The sequence below is a fragment of the Prinia subflava genome, chromosome 8, assembly GCF_021018805.1.
Source record: "Prinia subflava isolate CZ2003 ecotype Zambia chromosome 8, Cam_Psub_1.2, whole genome shotgun sequence".
NCBI classification, from domain to species: domain Eukaryota; kingdom Metazoa; phylum Chordata; class Aves; order Passeriformes; family Cisticolidae; genus Prinia; species Prinia subflava.
In genome coordinates, this window is record NC_086254.1 from 7,926,261 (window position 1) to 7,947,028 (window position 20,768).

The 20,768-nt window shown below is 43.1% G+C and overlaps 2 protein-coding genes across 6 annotated transcripts; both read left to right on the forward strand.

Moving 5' to 3' along the window:
- The first annotated feature begins 20 nt into the window (after window positions 1-20).
- Window positions 21-9,828, forward strand: SHPK (sedoheptulokinase). 5 transcript variants are annotated; one of them, XM_063402746.1, is made up of 9 exons: window positions 21-232; window positions 1,413-1,554; window positions 3,796-3,979; window positions 5,121-5,273; window positions 6,278-6,453; window positions 6,562-6,762; window positions 7,624-7,862; window positions 8,539-8,616; window positions 9,810-9,827. In XM_063402746.1, exons 1-9 carry the CDS (start codon window positions 65-67, stop codon window positions 9,810-9,812), a joined length of 1,344 nt encoding a protein of 447 aa, XP_063258816.1. In that variant the 5' UTR covers window positions 21-64; the 3' UTR covers window positions 9,813-9,827. The 5 variants fall into 5 exon arrangements, with proteins under 5 accessions (XP_063258816.1, XP_063258818.1, XP_063258815.1 ...); XM_063402748.1 differs by lacking the exon at window positions 8,539-8,616 and having other exon boundaries at window positions 9,810-9,828; XM_063402745.1 differs by lacking the exon at window positions 9,810-9,827 and having other exon boundaries at window positions 8,539-9,774.
- Window positions 9,829-9,886: 58 nt separating this feature from the next.
- On the forward strand, window positions 9,887-20,643 carry TRPV1 (transient receptor potential cation channel subfamily V member 1). Its single transcript, XM_063402743.1, has 17 exons — window positions 9,887-9,993; window positions 10,633-10,663; window positions 12,167-12,482; window positions 13,016-13,182; window positions 13,472-13,624; window positions 13,982-14,122; window positions 14,573-14,871; window positions 15,478-15,654; window positions 15,861-16,025; window positions 16,304-16,399; window positions 16,704-16,774; window positions 17,168-17,333; window positions 18,059-18,125; window positions 18,538-18,854; window positions 19,388-19,515; window positions 19,771-19,886; window positions 20,325-20,643. Exons 3-17 carry the CDS (start codon window positions 12,181-12,183, stop codon window positions 20,492-20,494), a joined length of 2,535 nt encoding a protein of 844 aa, XP_063258813.1. The 5' UTR covers window positions 9,887-9,993; window positions 10,633-10,663; window positions 12,167-12,180; the 3' UTR covers window positions 20,495-20,643.
- The last annotated feature ends 125 nt before the right edge of the window (window positions 20,644-20,768 follow it).

Sequence of the window (20,768 nt, forward strand, 5' to 3'; positions counted from 1 at the left end):
GGGGCTCGGCGTGGTGGGTGTTGGTCCGCCTGTCCGCGGTGAACAAGGTGACAGCCATCCCCTCATGGCCGCGGCGGGCGGGCCTGGGCCCATCTGTGTGCTGGGCATCGACCTGGGCACGACGTCGGTGAAGGCAGCGCTGGTGACAGGGACAGAGCGAGGGCTGGCGCTGGCACAGAGCTGCTCCAGGGAGACGCAGGCACACAGCGATAGCCTGGGAGCTGCACCGCAGGTAAGGGCTGCCAGGGAGTGCTGAGGGAAATTGCAGGACACCGGCTTTGCCTGGCGGTGGCTGGGTTGTTTGGTACATTGGACAGAGTCCAGTCGCATTCCTGGATTGTTTTTGTGCCTAGATTGGCAGCATGTGTCTGGATATCAAAAAGCAGAATTAAAACACCCCCTGCTCACTGTTCAAGGAAGTCAAGCAGAGCTGCTCGACTTAAGGACCCAGGTTTTGAAAAATTGCCTAAGACACTCTAAAACTATTCTCCCGTGAGCCACCGCCTTATCTTTAACACTCCCAGGCAGGAAACAGCAGCCACTTGCCAACTGGAAGAGTATTTTATTTTGCACTTTAGTGTGAGGTGGAATCATAACTGGGAACTCCCCGTGGAAATAACCAGGAACAAGTACTCCTGTTAAAGATCTTTACATCCATTGTGTTGGTCAATTAAAAAAAGAAGGGAAAAAAAGATTAATGAGAATCATAAAAAATGTGCACCGTTTCTGATACCAAGGATACGAAACAGGCCAACCCTTCTCCTTCCAATTTATGCAGCCTAAAGTACTTATGCACAAAGTTCACATTTATTTGTAGACTCTGTTGCAATAGTTTTGTAATATTCATTCTGGTCTGTCAGAAAGTAACCTGAGCCTTTGAAAGTGTACAAGCTTCTCCTGGGGAACAGTTGGGTCAGTTTGCTGGGTGGTTCTAGGAATAGAGGATCCAGAAATGGAATATCAGCATCGTCAAAATCATCAGTGAGTAATTAGAGAGGAGCTTTAGGAAGAGGTAGGGGAGACTGAACACCCATCAGAACATGTGGATAATTCTTTTTTGTGAGAAAAATGAAGAGCCATAGATAAGGTGAATTAATGAGAGTTTGTAGTCAGTGGTCATGGATTTTTTTTAAAAGTTATGGTTGAGTGTGGTTATTTAGGAAATTAAAAATTATTTGGCCTTCAGTTTAAGAGGCTCAGCTTGCTGGGATTGATTTTTAGTTTTTATGGCGTTTTCTGCAATTTTTCTTTTTTTTTTTTTTTTTACAGTTTAGTAGTAAATATTACTTTAATAAATGCTATTGAACTAAATGCATTCTGTCCTTCAATTCTGACTAAAGCAGCCTTGTTTAATAAATGCACTGAGTGAATCCTAATGGCTTCATGCTCAGGATAATGTTTTGTGGTTGCAGGGAATGGAGCAGGATGTCCAGAAAATCCTAAGAGCATTGAATGAATGCCTTGCTACTCTGCCTCAGCAGCAGCTTCAGCAAGTCACCCACATTGGTGTTTCTGGACAAATGCATGGGGTTGTGTTTTGGAAAAGTGATAAAGGTAACATTCATTCTTTAACATTCCTGCTCAGAGTGTTGTGATGCAGAAAATTAAATTGTAACAGGGAAGTGATTCTGTGATTAAACTGCTGCACCACTTTGGTCTTCTCTGAAACAGAATTAACACAAGACCTCTTACGGGAATTTTGCATTTTTTACTGAAATTTCAGCCACTATAGTTAAAGATAAAGGATTTAGCCTAATGACATCCCTGCAGAGTCAGCACAATTATTAATATTAAGGAGGAATAACATATTTGTGGCTATCTGCTATCATGCTATCTGCTGCCATTTGAAAGAACTTCTGCATCGTGTGAATGACTTGCAGGAATATTTTATTCACCTCATAAAACCCTTACCTCGATGCTGTCCAGTATCTCAATAACTCTGTTTTTTTCCCCAAAAAATCCCAAGACTTTTTTTTTTCCTAGCAAGTAACACATAGACTGTCATGTTACATTCATTTTGTTGCTTATGCTTCTGTTAGTAGGAGCTGAGAAAGGACTGTGGTCAGGATTGTGGATGCTCAGCTGCTTGCCAAGACCTCAGAAACAAAGTCAGCTGCAGTGAGGTAGTCATGTGGGGCTTGGTTGTGCAAATACTCAGATAATCCTTGTGATAGTGAGGATATTTGAAGAATCCAGGCCTTGGACTGCCAGCCCTGTGAGATAGGGATGGATTATCTTGGCTAATGCCTTATAAACCTACTGAAGTCTAAGGCTTCCAGAGTGTGGGTCCATGTCTTTCACTTAACCCTGTAATGTGCTCATCTGGACAATTATACAAGTTTTATTATGACAGGAGTTATGCAGATTAAGTAAAGATTTATTGTAAACCACAGAGCAGATTTCCCAAAAGTGCTGGTCACTGCCTATCAGAAGTTGTCAGTGTCTTAATTGCTTGAAGAGGCACTGTACTATTCACTACTGGCTGTAATTTTACATTAAATACTAAAAATGATTAGAAAGAAAGAAGTCCAAAGGCAGATGGACTGAAGGAGCTGTAGTTGCTTTCCAGCTGTCCCAGGAGCTGCATAGCAAAGCCTTATGTATTCATAGGCACAGATTCTTATGTCATATTGGTAAATATTTTATGTCCTAAAGCCACATGCCACTTTAGTTTCATTTCTATCCAGTGGAAGAGGGTGTTTGCTCTCATCTGTTTTGAGTGGGCTAAGTGAATTCAGGACCTTTGGGACACAAATAAAAATTTTAATGGCATCCTTTAGAGTTAGATTTATGACAAATAATACTTCCTAAAATCCATTTAAAACTAGAAAAGCAAGCCAACTGGAAATTCAGTTCTATCAGATTTGATAGAATAGGGAATTGAGGGAACAAGAAAAAGTATATGTTTTATTTTGCATGTTTCTCATGGCACCTCCCAGCCTTCAGGGCTACTTTTTACTGTGTGAGTGTGACTATCCAACCCTAGAATTACAGTTTTTAGTGAGTCAGGCAGCTCAGTCTCTTCTCTTGACTCTCTGCTCCCTGGCCAAACCCCAAGAGTTTGCCTCAGTTCCAGAGTGACCTGTCCTGTCCCTGCCCTGTGTCCAGGGATGGCCTGGGAGAGGTCAGAGCAGTGCCCTGGAATGTGCTGGCAAACACTGCTTGAGCCCAGCCTCTCCTCTTCAGTGAGAGAAGGGGAAGCTTTCCTCAGAGGCGTGGTGTTCTCTGCTCAAAAGGAATGTGCTAGACTGGGAAACTGAACTAAACTCTGAATTAAACCCTCTCCTACCTTCGGTGAAGCTTTGTTGTGTGTACATGAGGGTTTTGCTCTTTAGTGCTTTGCAGTCCACTGCTAAATACTGACAGATCCAGATTTCTCGTTGCTTTGGCTCCCAAGCTGATGCAGCTTTGTCTGTCCATCCTGGACAGCAGCACTCTCCAGGTGCTGATGTGGCACATCCCAGCTGAGGTTTTTGTGTGAGAGCTGCCATGCCAGCTCCTCAACTGCCATAGCAGACAGTGGGTGGGGTTTTTGAGGCTCACCTGTTCTTTAAGTTGTATCTTTAATATCTCTCTTCAAGAGAAGGAAGGCTTTGGATACTGTTCTGTTCTCTGTGCTACAAAGGGTGATTTGCATTATGATGTTACCCAGGGCTGAAAACCAAGACTAATTTGATTACAGTCTCTGTTTCTGATACATTTAACAAATTATCAGGTGTGTCCAGAAAAGAGGAATGCCAGGCAGGCTGTGCTGAAGGGAGTCACTGCATTTCTTGGATTGTGTTTTGTTTGCAGGTTGCAAATGGTCAGAGGGTGGCACAGGCCCTGCCTTTGAGGCAGACCAGGTCAGCCCCCTGGTCACCTGGCAGGACGGCCGCTGCAGCCCCACCTTCCTCGCTTCCCTTCCTCTGCCCCACTCACACGTGAGCCTGGCAACAGGATTTGGATGTGCCACAGTCTTCTGGTATTTAAAGAACAGGTACATTGCTGCTCAAAAGGCTGTTTCTCATCTCAAATTTATGTGACAATTAGTATTCTTGTGGCACGTTAATGCTGCTATAGGCTGAGGGGCTGCGCTTCTCTGTAATCATAATCTTAATTAAGTAGTCAAAGAATATTTAAAATGGCAGTATTTAATATAAGCTATATGCAATTAAGCATGCAAGAATCTCTGACGTCGTAAAATACTACAGATCTCTCATAAAAGGAGAAGCTTTTGACCATATAGGAACAGAAGCTTTAAAGTATCAGAGAATAATTCTAGTCTGTAATACTGCTCAGAGGAGCTCTGCTAATGCAGTTTGAACACTGTCATTTTGCCTTGTGCTGCTTTGTGGAAAGTACAGACATGCCTAAAACAGTAACAGAATTGCTTGGTCTGGTTGCTGCCAGATGCTAAAACAGAGTCTCTAAATTAATTTCAGTTCCTTCCTTCCTCAGACACTGAGACATCCTCATGAGGTGACACAAATGCTCTGCTTTGTTGTGGCATGTTTGCAGAGGATATAATTTTTCACTTATGACTTGGCATCAGCAAGACTTGCTCTTCAGTTTCATCTTTCTCAAAGAGCCAGTCTCTTCCTGTGCAATGAGTTCAGGTTCAATAAATGGGGAAAATTTTATTAGATCTTGTTTCTTCCCACTGTGTGCCCAGCAGATGTGTGGAGCATGGTGTGATCTTTAGAGCTGCAGAAGTTATGAGTCCTGCTGCTTTGTTTTGCTTCACATTTGGTACATTTCCATTCATATAATTTCTGGATCCCAGAGCAAATGGCAATTTACCTATTTTTCGGTAATGCTCCAGGATCAACAATGCTGTTTTATTTCACACAAATAATTATTGCTTTCCTGGTAATTTTTTCATGCTGTGTTTTTGAACCTAGACTGCCCATTCCTTAAAGCTGCCCTCTCTTCATCTTCCATCTGGAGAGAAGTATTGCTGCAGCTTGGGTAAAAAATTCCATCTAAAAAACCAAACCAAACCAATAAAATGCAGATTGATACTGAGGTGGCTGTTAGATATTTAAATGGACCCACATGTCTGAAGTTATCTTCTCTCACTGCCTTAAAGCAAAAACCCCTCTTTTTTTTTTTTGTTTTTCAAACATTTTGTTTAAAAGTCCAGATTTTCTGAAGGCTTATGATGCAGCTGGCACCATCCAGGACTATGTGGTTGCCATGTTGTGTGACCTGAAGAAGCCACTGATGTCTGTCCAAAATGCTGCCAGCTGGGGATATTTTAACTGCAGGAGCAAGAGCTGGAATTCTGACATGTGAGTGCCATTCAGGGGGGTTTGTGCACTGCTTGTGTCAGGCACTGTGAGCACCTCTTTGGGCCCTGACTGTTTCTGTGCTACACATAAAAAGGGATTGAAAGTTATTCCCAATCAGCTGCGACCTGTACTAGAGAGCTATTGAGAGTTTACTCTGTTTAAATCTGCTAAAATCTGGCCCAATGTTTTTAAAATACCTACAAGCAGCAGAGCTGAGACTCAGCAGTGATTCTGTGGAGGGGTGGGATGGACAAGTGCAGCCACAGTGTTACCTGTGCCTTGGTAAACAATTACCACTCTCTAGTTCTTTCAGCTGAGCTTCATGACTTGTAAAACTTACTTGTGATAATACTTAAGAGCTATTAAGCTACAGAAAGTCTTAGAAGGAATCAGTTCATTTATTTACTTATTTATTTTAATGATTTGCTCTTTCAGGGCTGAGTGCTAAGGCCTTATATATTTCAGGGCTTAGGTTAGGCCAGGACTCCAAGGTGCAAGATCTTCTCATCAAGGTATGAAAGAGTGACAGAAATTTGCATTTTGCTGACTGAACTGTTACTAATGTGGCGGTGTTGCTGCAGCACCTGCAGCTGATTGTGTAAGGAGTTTGTTGGACTTAACTCTTCATGGTTTTGTTGTGAACTACTAATTGCATGGCAACTGAAGTTCTTTGATAATTAGCTGGATTTTTTGCTGGTTTTGTGATTGTCCTTCACCCTGGACCTGCTTGTCTGTATGACATCAGTAGGTTAAACTTGCTGAACATGTACTGTATAATCTCAGGTACCCAGATTGCATAGAAAGGAAAACTATTTATTCTTCCAGCCCATTGGACTGGAATGCTGGCCGTGTCCAAGACAAGGCTTTCTAAACAGGTGAAAGCATCCATAAATCCAGCAGCCACAAATATGTGGTTAGGTTCATCTGTGACTTCAAAGAGGTTTTTATAGCAATGCCACACATTCCCAAACTGCTTTATTCCAATAATGTTATTCTGCTTCCAGACTGAAAAAATCTGGCTTTCCTGTCCACTTGCTTCCAGAGGTGGGGGACCCTGGCAGCATTGCAGGCAGGACAAGCTGTGCATGGCATGGGATACCCAAAGGAGCAAAAGTAGGAATTGCTCTGGGAGATTTCCAGTGCTCTGTTTATTCCTGTCTGTCCGAGAGGACTGATGCAGGTATGGTCATTTTGGTATCTAATTTGTTTTTCTCATTGTTCTCCTTTGTGGTAGCTTAGTAAAACACTGATTAATTTTTTTTCCCTTTTTTTTTTTAATGTGTTTTAGTTCTTAATATCAGCACCTCTGCCCAGCTGACCATCTCAATGCCCCTGGGTTTCCAGCCCCCAGAGGCACCAGATCCTTCCTCTGCTGTCACTTATTTTCCCTACTTCAATGGTGACTACTTGGCAGTGGCAGCGTCACTCAACGGAGGCAATGTGCTTGCAACGTTTGTGGGAATGGTGGCACAGTGGGCACAGGAGCTGGGTAAGTCATTACAGGGAGAGCTGAAGCACAAAACTGAGGTTCATCATCGAGGTAAAAGGAAGCTGAGGCAGAGGAACAAGCCTTAGAGCTGTTCCATCATGACATAAAGGGAACAAGGATGTAATTCCTGGGTCATGCTTCCCAGATCTCTGGAATTTCCTGCTGAAGCTTTTGAACATGCTGGGACAGTCATGCTTGGACTCCACATTCATATTCCCTCTAGGCTTTCCTTTTGTTTCAAGAACAGAATTATTTTGTGCAGGTTGATTTTCAAAAGGCAAGGTTGGCAGAGTTGAGGACAACAGCCTCTAATTTAGTGTTCCTGCAGTCCAAAGGAGTCCTTTTGGTGCATATTTTGCAGCACTCTAATGGATTTTAAGACTCAAATTCATGGAATATCTTTTAAATGCTTTAAGCATGGCATTGCCAGGTTTTTTAATAATCTCTTGGGTTTTGCACTACAGAAATAAGCTCTGAAATTGTTCTTTCATTTCACTCGAGGTGAATATTGAATTCACATGGAATCCAGCCACTGAAGCTGAACCCTGCTGAAGATACTAAAATACCCCTTTAAAGACATTGTTTTGTGGAACTTAGCACAGTACAGGCAAGGAGGAGTAGCTGTTATTGTCAGGAAAGGCAGTTGCTGTAATCAGAAAAAGGTTTCTGGTATTTTACATTCTGAATACAATTGGATGGGAGAATCATGGTTCCTAATCTTGGACACACAATTACTTTTGGGGCACAGAAAAAGATATCCAGTATTTTGCTGAGCAGGTGCATCAGTGTCCATTGTAAGTGTCCACATGTGAGGTACACCAGACCCTTTCCAATTGGTAACAAGATATTTCCCACCTGCAGGATTTCAGGTCCAGGAATCCTCCATCTACCCAAGGATAATCCAAGCAGCCTTGGCCCAGAAGCACAGCAAGCTCTCAGTGCACCCAACCGTGTTTGGAGAGAGACACCTCCCTGAGCTGCTGGCTTCAGTGAGCAGCATCGGTGCCTCGGAGCTGTCCCTGGGCCACGTCACCAGAGCCCTGTGCCGTGGCCTGGTGGAGAATCTCTGCTCCATGTTCCCTGTGCAGCACCTGCAGGAGGTGGGGGTCAGGAGGGTCCTGGGCAGCGGCAGCGCCCTCGCCAGGAACGAGGTGCTGAGGCAGGAAGTGGAGAGGATTTTTCCATTCCCTGTGGTTTATGGGAAGGATGTGGATGCTGCTGTGGGGGCAGCTATGGTGATGTTGCATAGTAAATAAAGTCATTATTTGGAATGGTCTGAGATGCAGCTTCTGGTTTTTTCCTGACTCTACAGTGGGGTTTTTTTCACTTTATTTCACATGCACTCTCACTCATTACAGTGGGACAAAACCCCAGCATTTAATGTCTACTTCTCCTGGTCTGCACATTTTGTTGCTCTGTCATTCCCATTTGTGAAATGAGAAGTAATTATCACATTAAATTTATCTGAGTGACTGGGAAAGATCCATTAACTTCCTGCATAAAAAGACGTTTTATATGAGGCTCATTTTCCTGGTAGGAAACATGTTGGAAAGGACTGGGACTTGTTCTGATGCTTTTGTGCACTCCCTTAAAATTTCCAAGTTTTATCCCAAGTTTTATCTAAGTGTTATGCACTTAGAATTTCTTCCTTCTTAAAATCTTTATTTTAATGTTAAAAAATTTATACTTTTCTGTCTACATGTATGTTTCTTCTGCTCAAACGAGGTTGGGAAGCAAGTAAAGTGTTTGATGTTATCTGAATAGTTTCATTCCTAGGAAACACCTGTTTCCACTGGAATATGGACATGGATTCCTCTCTTGCTCATTAGCAACATCAGGACTGACATTTTTATGGTGAGAAAGCTGTGCTGAGTTCTGAGATCTTAATTACAGAGATGGCTTCATTTCCAGTCCATGTCATGTTTAGGGAATTGTTGGCATGTTACAAAGAAAATGTAGACTAAAGGTGCTAGGAAAAGTCTGAATTTATGTTGTTTTCCCTCTTGCATGATTATAATTTTTATCAGCAGGTCTGCTTTTATTTTTATTGAATAACAGGAAAGAGGTGATGGTTCTGTAGCATCAAAAGCCTTTGCAGCATTTTGGATGCTGCTGAGGACCTGGCTATTGGTAATCTATATTTATGCATTAATAAACAGCCTCGTTACTCTGAGTACCACAGATCTAAGGAGTATAATTAGTTTGCTATTAAGTAGGCAGATATATAATTCTTTTATATATTCATGGATAGATTTATGTATTCATGGAGGACTAGGGAGACAGCCACTTTTTGCAAAACAAAGACAGATAATTTCATTGAATAATTTCATATTCTACTCAAAATCTACTACAAAAATTCTACTTAAAAGGGAAGCTGGGGGGTTGCTCCCAGCCTAACAGCCTCTGGAAAATCTGTTACTCTAGACTAATGTTTGTCAGAAAGATCTGTAAATTATATATTTAGCAACATATGACACAGCTTTGAATTTTTGAGGGTGTTAGATCCATCCTGGATTAGATAAATTGGGGTTTTTTTCCTCATAACATTAATATTTAGAGGCTGACTGTTACAGACATATATATAATTTAAATAAAGCATGGGAAGAACATGAAACAATAAAAAGGCTTTAGGACTTACTGGTTCTTCCTCAACTCTGTTCTGAATCAGCTTATAGTTAAAATATTTATCTTTAAATCAGCCACCCAAGAAAGGTGTCCAGAAAGGTGATTGTGGCATATTTTGCAAAGTTTTGTAAATTGAATTGAAATTCAAGAAATGAAGCTGTGACCCCCAGAAACAATTGCTGTCTGGTGGTTTGGATGCTGGGGTTTTTGGTTTTTTTTGCAAACTTGAGTGTATTTACGAAGAGGAAATCTGGAGAAGAATATCCATTACTAAATGCAATTAAAGGGGAGGGAAAAACAACAGCAACTTACTGCAATTCTTGTAAAGAGCTTTGCTAAACCTCTGGGAATAGAAGCCACTGATGCTTCTGGTTCCAGAATTGTTCTTAATTATCTTATTGCTCTATTCTCTGTTTTTCCAGTGAACTTCCCTTGGTTCTAAAAATCATCACATTTTGCAGACAAATGAAGTGGAGAAGCAAACTCTGAGGGCTTTGCAGTCCGGGCACCTTGGAGGAGGAATACCTGGCACCAAATTCCTGTGGATCAGTGGGTGTTTACTGAGCCTGGACTGTTTTTCAGAAGACAGGATTTTTCTCAATATTTGTAAGTTCTGCATGTATATTTCAATAGCGTGGTTGGTTATTTTTAAATTCTATTATTTGTGATGTAGTAGGGCATTCCATCCAAAGTATTTCCTTATTTATTGTATCAAACTTCTGTGTACATGGGTTTCAAAGAGTTCGAGTATGTTGTGCATTTTTTAAACTAGGTAATGCTTATTGGGTTTTTTGATAATCCTTCCACAGATTTATGAAGGTTTTTTCCCTTGCAAATTCATACTCATGAAGAAATGCAGCTTTATCTTTATTATCAAATATATTGCCAGCAGGGTTTAGAAAGGAAAGCATGTATAATGTAGGTTTGAGCAATTGCCAGGGAGACAGATTGAGCCTATTCTGCATATTTAGATTTATTCTGTGGAAAATAAGTGATTGTGTGTTCTGTAGCCACTCCCTGATGTTTTTGGCTCAATCCACATGAGTTTAAATAAGACAAAAATTTAAAATTATACATTACTATATTCCCACTGCAGTTTTTCTATATTGTATAGAACTGTTTTTATTCCTTTTCCACTGTACTAATAGTACTACTGTAATTTTAGTATCTTGTTCTAAATAGAAATATTTTCATTTCTTATTTATAGGACAATTAAGTTCATAAGATTTTATATTATTCTTTCAGAGTGATTCTAAGGAGACAAAGAACTTGAAAGGTGAGCAAGTTAAATTGCAGTCATTAGTATTTTATCTGCTATGCTGCTTTGCTTCCAGTAACCCTCCATGTGCAAGTGTGCAAATCGAGGTCTTCTTGACGTGTATATTGTACAAAATTATAGCAAATGCAAATGACAAAATTTTCTTTCCTGTCCTGCTTTCACAGAAAAACGTGACCCTTGATGTAAATATGAATTATTCCCACAGAACTAGAATCCAGCTTTTTAATGCAGGTTTGCACACAACCCTCAGATTGTTTCTTTTGTAAAGAGAAACAACCTTGAAGCGTGTTCATCATGTTGTTTCCACACTGACTGTCCAGAGAAAATTACTGACCACTCTAATGTGGTTTATAATTTGTGGCTTTTTAAAGATTTAGTGCCATTCCTGTGCTCAAAGCTGTACCATTTCCAAGCAATGCAGGATTTCAGAGCGTATCTCTAAGCCAGCTGTGCAGCAGTTCAGATATGATCTGTTCCTGTCTCCACTGCTGGAATTCCAGGATATTTTGCATTCAAAGACAATATTTGTCTGATTAAAATGGGTTGTTAAGAAACCAACCAAAAAAAAAAAAGGCAGCCTGTTCTACTTTAGCAGAGTGTGTTCCCTGTGAGGGTGGAGGGGCCCTGGCAGAGGGAGGCCAGAGCAGCTGGGGCTGCCCCATCCCTGGAAGTGTCCAAGGCCAGGTTGGACAGGGCTTGGAGCAACCTGGGATAGTGGAAGGTGTCCCTGCCCATGGCAGAGGGGTGGAATGAGACGGGCTTTAAGGTCTCTCCCCACCCAAACCATTCTCTGGTTCTGTGTTTGTTGCTTGTGTCAGGTTCTGTGTGGTTGTGAATCAGCCCAGATCAGCCGTGTGGTTGTTGCAGTCACATCTTATCTGTGGTAACCTCTCCCTCTCTGTTTCCGTGCCTCATGAGGTGATGCTCATCTCCCGAGGATCACACACCAATTTCCATCAGGCACTGCCATAACTCTGGCAAAACGCTTCAGGGATAATTTTCCTGGGTGCAGGAAGCCCTCTGTGCTCAGCATCCTGGGGATCGGGTTATGGCACAAGCAGGGCTTCTTCCAGTCCCTGATAGAATCGTGAGAGTGGTTTGTGGCACAAACCAGTCAGAAAGTAGAGAAGAAAAGCAGAGATTGTTGGGGTTTGAGATTGTTCAGGCCTTACCAATGACTGGAGGATGAGGCACTGGTTTTGAGCACAGGTAGCTGAGGCTCAGCTCTGCAGTGGGATGGACAGGAAGCTCTGGGATGCTCTGCTTTGCTTTCTCCATTCTGGAATGGGTAAGGCCAGTGAAACAGGAACAAATGGAATCGAGTTAAAGACCTACTAAGCTGTTCTGGCTGTGGACACAGTGAGAATGTGTCCATCTGCCTCATTTCTGGGATGAGAGCAACCAACCCACTCCCTGCTGTTTCTAGAAAACATTCCCAGGCAAAAGGGAGCTCATGGCTCTGTAAGTGCTGACTTGAGGTGTTCGTGTCCTTCCTCACAGGCTGCTGGCTCATCATGTCCTCCATTCTTGGGAAGATGAAGAAATTTGGCAGTTTTGACATGGAGGAATCTGAGGTGACAGATGAACACACGGATGGGGAGGACTCTGTCCAGGAAACCGCTGACAACCCCCAGGGCCCACCCAGCACCAAGGTGCAGCCACCCAAAAGCAACATTTTTGCAAGACGGGGCCGCTTTGTGATGGGGGACAGTGACAAGGACATGGCTCCCATGGACTCCTTCTGCCAGATGGATCACCTGATGGCACCTTCTCTCATCAAATTCCACGTCAATCTGGAGAGGGGCAAACTTCACAAGTAAGTTGGGATTTGGTTGTAATGAGTAGTTTGAGAACTGCAGGCCGTGGTTCTTAGAGCAGCATTTGTTCTCTCCACTTGAGCATGAGCATTTTTGCAGTTTTCTGTGCCAAATTAAGGAGTGATGCAACTGAAAGTGACAATAACTGTTGTGTCTTGGCATCTCTAAAAATCTGTGTCTCTGTGGATGTTATGCCCAAAATTGGCAGTAGGCCTCATTTCACTTGCTTGAGGCTGCTCAGTGAATGGACATAACTCAGAGTGAGAACAAGGGATTGCCTAGCTCAGGCCTGCAGTTACACTGCCAAACTTCAATGCCTCTTTGAAGACTTGTTCTCAGCTTTTCAGCAACAGAATCGTAATTTTATCAGGAGAGTTGCTTGCAGACTTTGTTCTTTCAGTCTTTGCAGATGTACTTATTCTAATCTGCAGTGTTCACTGCTTCACATGAGCAAATGAAGAACAGTGTTCTGGTATTGATAAAAAGCCTGCTAAATATCTGACTTTGGGTAACTGACATTTCTCCTTGTTAGGCTCCTGTCTACAGATTCCATCACAGGCTGCTCAGAAAAAGCTTTCAAATTTTATGACCGCAGAAGGATCTTTGATGCTGTAGCCCAAGGCAACACAAAGGACCTCAGTGACCTGCTACTCTACCTTAATAGAACCTTCAAGCATCTCACTGATGAGGAGTTCAAAGGTACCCTTGAGTATCACATACCTTGAGTTGCCCTCTTCTTCTTCTTCCAGTAATGCTCCTGAGTTGAAAATAAAAAAGATAGTTATGTTACATGTCTGCAGGAGGTCGTTTAAGAGCCCTATTGATTGAGCAAATCATTGATTGGAAGGTTACAGGAGCTGAAGTTTTCTGTGAAACACTAAATGAGGTTTCTTGTCTTTTGAAAAGAGCCTCATTAATTCCTGCTTGCCTGGGTATAGATGGTGGGTTTGGAATCACTTCTATATACCTGCAATTTTTTGTTTTACAGAGCCTGAAACTGGCAAAACCTGTTTACTGAAAGCTATGCTGAATCTACATGATGGGAAAAATGATACCATTCCCTTGCTGCTGGATATTGCAAGGAAAACTGGAACTCTGAAAGAGTTTGTTAATGCAGAATATACTGACAACTACTACAAGGGTAAGAGAAGCAGCTGCTGCAGTGAATGCTTGGAGCGCTCAGACTGAAAAGGGGTCAGGCAGGGCTCCCAGAGTCTTGTGCATGAAGCCTTATGCACCCCAGAGTTCAGATGTGTGATTGACAATCTGCATTTGTGCTGTGCCCTGTTAGGTGCAGTATTCTGCCATTTTTGATATGCAGTGATTTAATGACTTGCATTTGCTGTTTGTGTGTTCTTTTCCTGTTCAGTTCTAGAGCTTTTTAGCCTGCAGAGCTCTCAGTTCCAGCATCTTACAGGGAGCTGAGGGAATTGCAGTGCTGAAAGCTCTCAGTCTGTACCACATGCTGAGGATTTCTGTCTGATGGGTGTCTCTGTAGGCCAGACTGCTCTTCACATTGCCATTGAGAGAAGGAACATGTACCTGGTGAAGCTGCTGGTCCAGAATGGAGCAGATGTTCATGCCAGAGCCTGTGGGGAGTTCTTCAGGAAAATCAAAGGGAAATCTGGCTTTTATTTTGGTAGGACTGAGCACAGTATGGTCTTTATTGAGTTGTTCTAGCAGCATCCCAAGTGCAAGCTGTTAAATAATCCTGTTTATGTGGGACTGGAGGCTCAGATGTACCAGATGGGCTGTTCCACCTTCAGGCCAAATATTTCCTCCCAAAGACTGAGCTTATAAAGCACAGCTGGTAGCTGATGGTGTTCAGTGTGTCAGCTTTCCTTTGTTCTCTGTGCACTGGGTCCTTTGTAACCTGCTCCTCTCCTGGCAGGGTTTTTTAAGCAGCTGTGTTTCTGTCATGTAGTTAAACCAAAGAAAACCTATTTTAACAGCTATCCCAAGAATTGGTGCTGTTCCAGACAGAGAAATGAATCTTTTCTCATGTGAAGGATGAAAACAGTGTGATGTTTCTGTTTGTGCACCTCTAGTAGTGGGATTTCTGACCACTCCTTCTCATTCCTTGCCATAGGAGAGTTGCCTTTGTCCCTGGCTGCCTGCACCAACCAGCTCTGCATTGTGAAATTCCTCCTGGAGAATCCCTACCAGGCAGCCAACATCACTGCTGAGGACTCCATGGGCAACATGGTCCTGCACACGCTGGTGGAGATCGCAGATAACACCAAGGATAACACCAAGTTTGTGACCAAGATGTATAATAACATATTGATCCTTGGTGCCAAAATTAATCCCATCCTCAAGCTGGAAGAACTCACCAACAAGAAAGGGCTGACTCCTTTAACTCTGGCAGCCAAAACAGGGAAGATAGGGGTAGGTGAACAAAGGTGTTTGACTGTCCCTTTGCTGTATCACATAGAGAGAAAGTGTAAAACATTTATGCATTTAGGACTTCATTTTTGAGGCCTTCTAGTTAAGAGGAACTAATGCTGCAGTTTAACTGCACAGTCCTTGAAGGCTACAAAGTGTGAGTGTGTCTGTGCCCAGCTGGTGTTAGTGACACAACACTGGTGTGCAAGGCAGCCCCAGAGGAAACAGAAAGGGGGTCCCTGATATCACTTGAACCAACCACTGGAGCTCTTTTACTTTTGACTGGCTGATGTAACTCCTCTTCTGGCTGTCCCTATTCAAAGTGACTGTGCTCAGAGATGTCACTCTGTAACATCTCTGCTTTTCTCTTGCAGTTTTGAAACAGATAATGCCAGGTTGTAAGAGGTGTTTGTATTTCCCATCTCCCATCACACAGGGAAGAAATTAACTGTGTTTATTTCAGACTGTGATCTCTGCAGTGCTCCAGTTTGTTGGCTTCAGCTCAGTTGAACTAGGGAGAAATCACCCTTCCTGATGAGATGTGGAGAGGCTGAGGAATGGGAGTCCATCAGCACTGAAACGTTGGTTGTATTGTTCTTTTGCAATTAGATTTTCGCTTACATCCTCAGACGGGAGATCAAAGACCCCGAGTGCAGACACTTGTCCAGGAAGTTCACTGAATGGGCCTATGGACCTGTGCACTCCTCTCTTTATGACCTGTCCTGTATAGACACCTGTGAGAAAAACTCAGTGCTGGAGATCCTTGCCTACAGCAGTGAGACACCAGTGAGTACTGCACCTCCTTGGCTGGGGAGAGCTTCATGTTCCACACAGAGCATCTTTTCCCTCATTTCCATGGAACAGCAACCTCCCACCCTGAGCTTAAGGGAACCAGAGGGATCATTTGCTGAAGAAGATTTATATAATATGTTTTCTTCTCAAAGTCCAGTATATTCTGGTCCTAGCAAAATTCTCCTTTTTCTCCTGCACAGAACCGTCACGAGATGCTGCTGGTGGAACCCCTTAACAGGCTGCTGCAAGACAAGTGGGACCGGTTTGTCAAGCACTTGTTTTACTTCAACTTCTTTGTCTACACCATGCACATCACCATCCTCACTGCAGCTGCTTACTACAGACCTGTACAGAAGAATGAAAAGGTAAATTATTCCTGTCACGTGTGAGGGGAGCCACCCATTGCATGATATCCCAAATTCACCTCCCATTTGAATGCGTGCCCTTAGCATCCAAATTTTCTCCTTTCCTGAAGGCACGAGAGAGATTTGACCCTGCTTGCTCCCCGGTCTTGCTGCAGCACATTGAGAAACTTAACCACTCCCTGTTCCCCCAGAAATGGAGTTGCTTCCAGCTGCTGCCAAGGCCAGGTCTTTCCTGTCTCCAGTTCTGCTGAACATACCTGTTTTCCTGTCTCCTACAGCCTCCCTTCACCTTTGGTTACAGCACTGGGGAATATTTTCGAGTAACTGGAGAGATCCTGAGTGTACTGGGAGGCCTCTATTTTTTTTTCAGAGGGGTAAGATATTTAAAAATTTTCAAATTTGTAGGAGAGAATCAAACAAGCTTTCCCTATTCGTTAGCATTGGCTGCTTAGATGATCCATGTTTTAGTCAAGAGCTACAGATCATTTTCCTAGACCTGATCTTACTGGAAGAGTCCTCCCTAGATCTTGCACCAGTGTTGGTTTTGAGCTGTTTTTGTGAGGTGTTTTATGGGTACCAGCTCCCTGATACAGGGATCAGTGCTTAGTTAATTAATTCACAGGGGGTACTTAATATTTCGTTGATGCAAACCTGGTCTTTGTTCCCTTTTCTTTTCAGATCCAGTATTTCGTGCAGAGGCGCCCATCGCTCAGGACACTGGTAGTTGATGGCTACAGTGAGGTTCTTTTGTAAGCTCCAATCTCTTTGGTTGCATCACAGCCTGAGACAGATGAGTGTGTGGGATCTGTAGTTGAGGCTGAAGCCACCTGTAATAGGAGCTTTGCTGTAATTCCCTGGGCCTTTGCAACAGAGTTCCCAGTGGATATCATTGAACAAAGGGGTCTGGATCAGTGACTTCCTGTGGAGGTAAAGCAAATTAAATGTCTGAATGCTCAGTGTGTCATGCAGCAGAGTTAGGAATAGATCTCCAAGTGGGATTTATGCATTGTTTATGCAGAAATCCTCCCATTGCTGTGGGAGCTTTGCCTCTCCAAGGCCCTTTCTCTTCCCAGCTGGACAATCCCTTCTTCTGCTCTGTTCCCAGCTCAGCCCTCTGCATTCACACCACTCTTATCTTGCAGCTTTGTCCACTCCTTGCTCCTCCTGAGCTCTGTGGTGCTGTACTTCTGTGGCCAGGAGCTCTACGTGGCCTCCATGGTGTTCTCCTTGGCCCTGGGCTGGGCCAACATGCTCTACTACACCCGGGGCTTCCAGCAGATGGGGATTTACTCCGTCATGATCGCCAAGGTCAGTGCAGGGAGCGGCTCAGGAGGCAGCAGAGCCTCAGAGCAGGAACTTCTGCCAACACCCCCATTTCCAGGGCACACCTGGCTGTGTCTGCCTCTCTTAGGACTCTGCTAGCCTTTGTTATTATCTTCTGAGTGAAGTGATAAAATTTAAGTGATGTAGAAAACCCCCTGCTCCTCACCTGGATGTTTTATGGCAGTCTTGATAGGATGATGATGATGATTATTATTTTTATTTTTATTACCTGCCATGCTTCAAAATAACAATAATTGAGTAAGAATGGATGTAAGGAGGCTGAGAACAGTGCAGGCTGCTCTGGTGTGAGATGGCCCAGCTTTCTACCAGCTGGAAATTTCTCCAGGTACAGATAAAATATTGCCAAACAGAGCAATTAGCTAAGAGGCTAAGATAGCTAATAAAGCTCTCGGTGATGTAGCCAGCCAGCCCAAGAGGGGAAGAAAGATGCACCTGCCTTTGTGTGGTTTGTACTCACAAAGAGGAAACTGTTCCCATGTGCATGTGTTGCATTTGTGTGTAAATTGTTGCATGAATGAGAGAAACATGTTTTCTGTATTAAAGTTTATTATCTCAGCAGGATAAACAGCAGTTTAATGCATGAACAGCTCAGAGGAAATGCATTCTTGAGCCAAAGCAGTATTTTCTGCCAGTTTTGGTGCAGTTTACATTCAAGTTTTAAAATCTTTTCATCTGTTTCTGTGTTACAGATGATCCTTAGAGATTTATGTCGCTTCATGTTTGTCTATCTCGTATTCCTCTTGGGATTTTCTACAGGTAATATTCTACTTGGAATTACCTTTTGTTACCTTAAAGAATCTCGGAAAATTTTATTTTTGACTTGCTTAGGCTTTTTGTTCCCAACTAACAACTAACAAATTAACCTAATTAAAAACCCAAATCTCTTCAGAATAATGATTATTTGTAGTAATTTCATGCAGCTTTTCATCCCTGAGTTGCAAAGCTGGATAGAAAACCAGTCATCCTTTTCTATGTGGAGAAAACTGAGCCAGCACCTGCTCTAAGAGGGTGTCAGTTCTGGGGGATATTTTATAGGGCAATTTCCCTGGGGTCAATGTGCCGTGGAGGGAACGTGTGTCACCTTTCTGCACGTTTCCGTTGCTTGCAATGAAGTTATGATCTCAAACTGTGCTTCCATCGTGTGAATGTCATTCTCCTTTTGTCCCAGCTGTGGTGACGTTGATTGAAGATGACAACGAGGGGCAGGACACAAATATCTCTGACTATTCCCGGTGCTGCCACGTGAAACGAGGCCGCACCTCCTACAACAGCCTCTACTACACCTGCCTGGAGCTCTTCAAGTTCACCATCGGCATGGGGGACCTGGAGTTCACAGAGAATTACAGGTTCAAGTCTGTGTTTGTCATCCTGCTGGTGCTCTACGTCATCCTCACCTACATCCTCCTGCTCAACATGCTCATTGCACTGATGGGGGAGACTGTCAACAAAATCGCACAGGAGAGCAAGAGCATCTGGAAACTCCAGGTGTGTTGGTTCTGTGAGGCTGCTGTCTAAAATAAAAGGTGTGGGGAACCATAAGAGATTTCAGGGAGGATCTTAGGAGCTGTCTAAATAACAGATCACTGCTTCTTTCTGATTCACCTAAACAGCCCTAAAAAATTTATGAGTTCCTTTTCCATGTATATTTGATGTTTTGCTTAAGCAGACTTTCCCAGTGTTCCACAGATGTTCAGAATGTAAGAAAAGGAGTGTTTTTGTAATTGAACAAAATTATTTGGGCTTTGTATGATGGAAAATCTCAATCAGACTATGAAGAGAGAGATTTTGAAAGGGGAAACCAGTCCTTACCAGAATCAGATTTTGTTTGAGGTAAGAAAGGGAACTTCATAGTTTTATTCACAGGGCAGTAATTCAGTGACATATTAACAAAGGGTTATGTCTGCTCTAAGATGTTGACAATGATAAAAACTCAAGGTTTTTACAACAAAGACAGAATTGAGGATTTGTTTGCGTCTGCCCAGCAGCCCCTCAGTGCTGTGCTTTGTCTCGCCTGGCAGAGAGCCATCACAATCCTGGACATTGAGAACAGCTACCTGAACTGCCTGAGGCACTCGTTCCGCTCCGGGAAGCAGGTCCTGGTGGGGATCACACCTGATGGCCAAGATGATTACAGGTGGTGCTTCAGGTAATCTGTTTGTTTGTGCATCAAGCCAACAATCTTCTGTAGACAAACAACAACCAGTATCTGGTGGTGGGAAGCAGAACTTTCCCCCTAGAGCACTCTGAAGAATAAAGCACTAATAGTGTCTGCAGTGATCAGTTTAATCTGGTTTTTGGGTCAGATCTGAGGCTTGGGATGTGGCAGTTTGTGGTATAAGCTGATCCTGGAGCTGTGTGGTGATCCTTAGAATAGATCTTGGGTTTGTTGTTGTCTCCCCAGGGTTGATGAAGTGAACTGGTCCACGTGGAACACCAATCTGGGCATAATCAATGAAGACCCTGGGTACTCTGGGGACCTCAGACGAAATCCCAGTTTCTCTCTTAAGCCTGGCAGAGGTGAGGCTCTCAGGGACTCCAGACTGGTGTGGGCTGCACTCTGCTGATAGCAGCAGCGTGGATCAGCTGACAGAGGGCAGTCAGTGATAATGCAGTGGCTGAGTTGATGGCATTTTCAGTCAGCACAAAATGCAAAGGATGAAATGGGCTCATTGCTCACAGTTTGATTCTCTGTAGTAAAAACCAAGGAGCTGCTTTGGAGAGCCCAAACCCCAGAGTTTGGGAGCCCAGCATCAAGCACCAAAGCAGTTAACTGTGCAGTCAGTACTTGCCAGCTGAAATATGGAAACATGTGGAGCAGGATGGGGAAGAAAACCACAAAGTCCTTTCTTCCTGCTTCTTTATTCTTGTTTCATCAGCTTTCTGTTCAAGCCACTTGTATATTTTCTTCTGTTTCTATGGAGGGGGAAAAAAATTAACCATTCCTTTCGTTTTCAGTTTCAGGGAGGCACTGGAAAACATTGGTTCCACTTCTAAAAGATGGAGAGAAGAGGAGAGACGAGCCTCCCAAGCTGCCAGAAGAAGTCAAATTAAAACCTGTTATGGAACCTTATTTTGAGCCAGAAGATTCTGAGGTGTTGAAAGAGTCAATTCCAAAGTCAGTCTAATTCTGGTTGCCTGTGCTGGTCCTCACAAAGAGGACAATAAAACACTTCATTTACAGGAGCAGGGACTTCTGGAAAAAGGTCAGAGGACTTAGGGAATTACCATGTGCAAGGATTCACTAAGTGTGCTGAATAAACTATTTGTTGTTTAAGCTCATGTCTTCATGGTTATTGTTAATGCAACCTTCTGTCTGCTTTTAGAGTCTCTTGTATTAAACACTTAATTTTGTGCGCATGCACAGGCCCTGATTTTGTGGCTTTGCTGCCTCAAAAACCA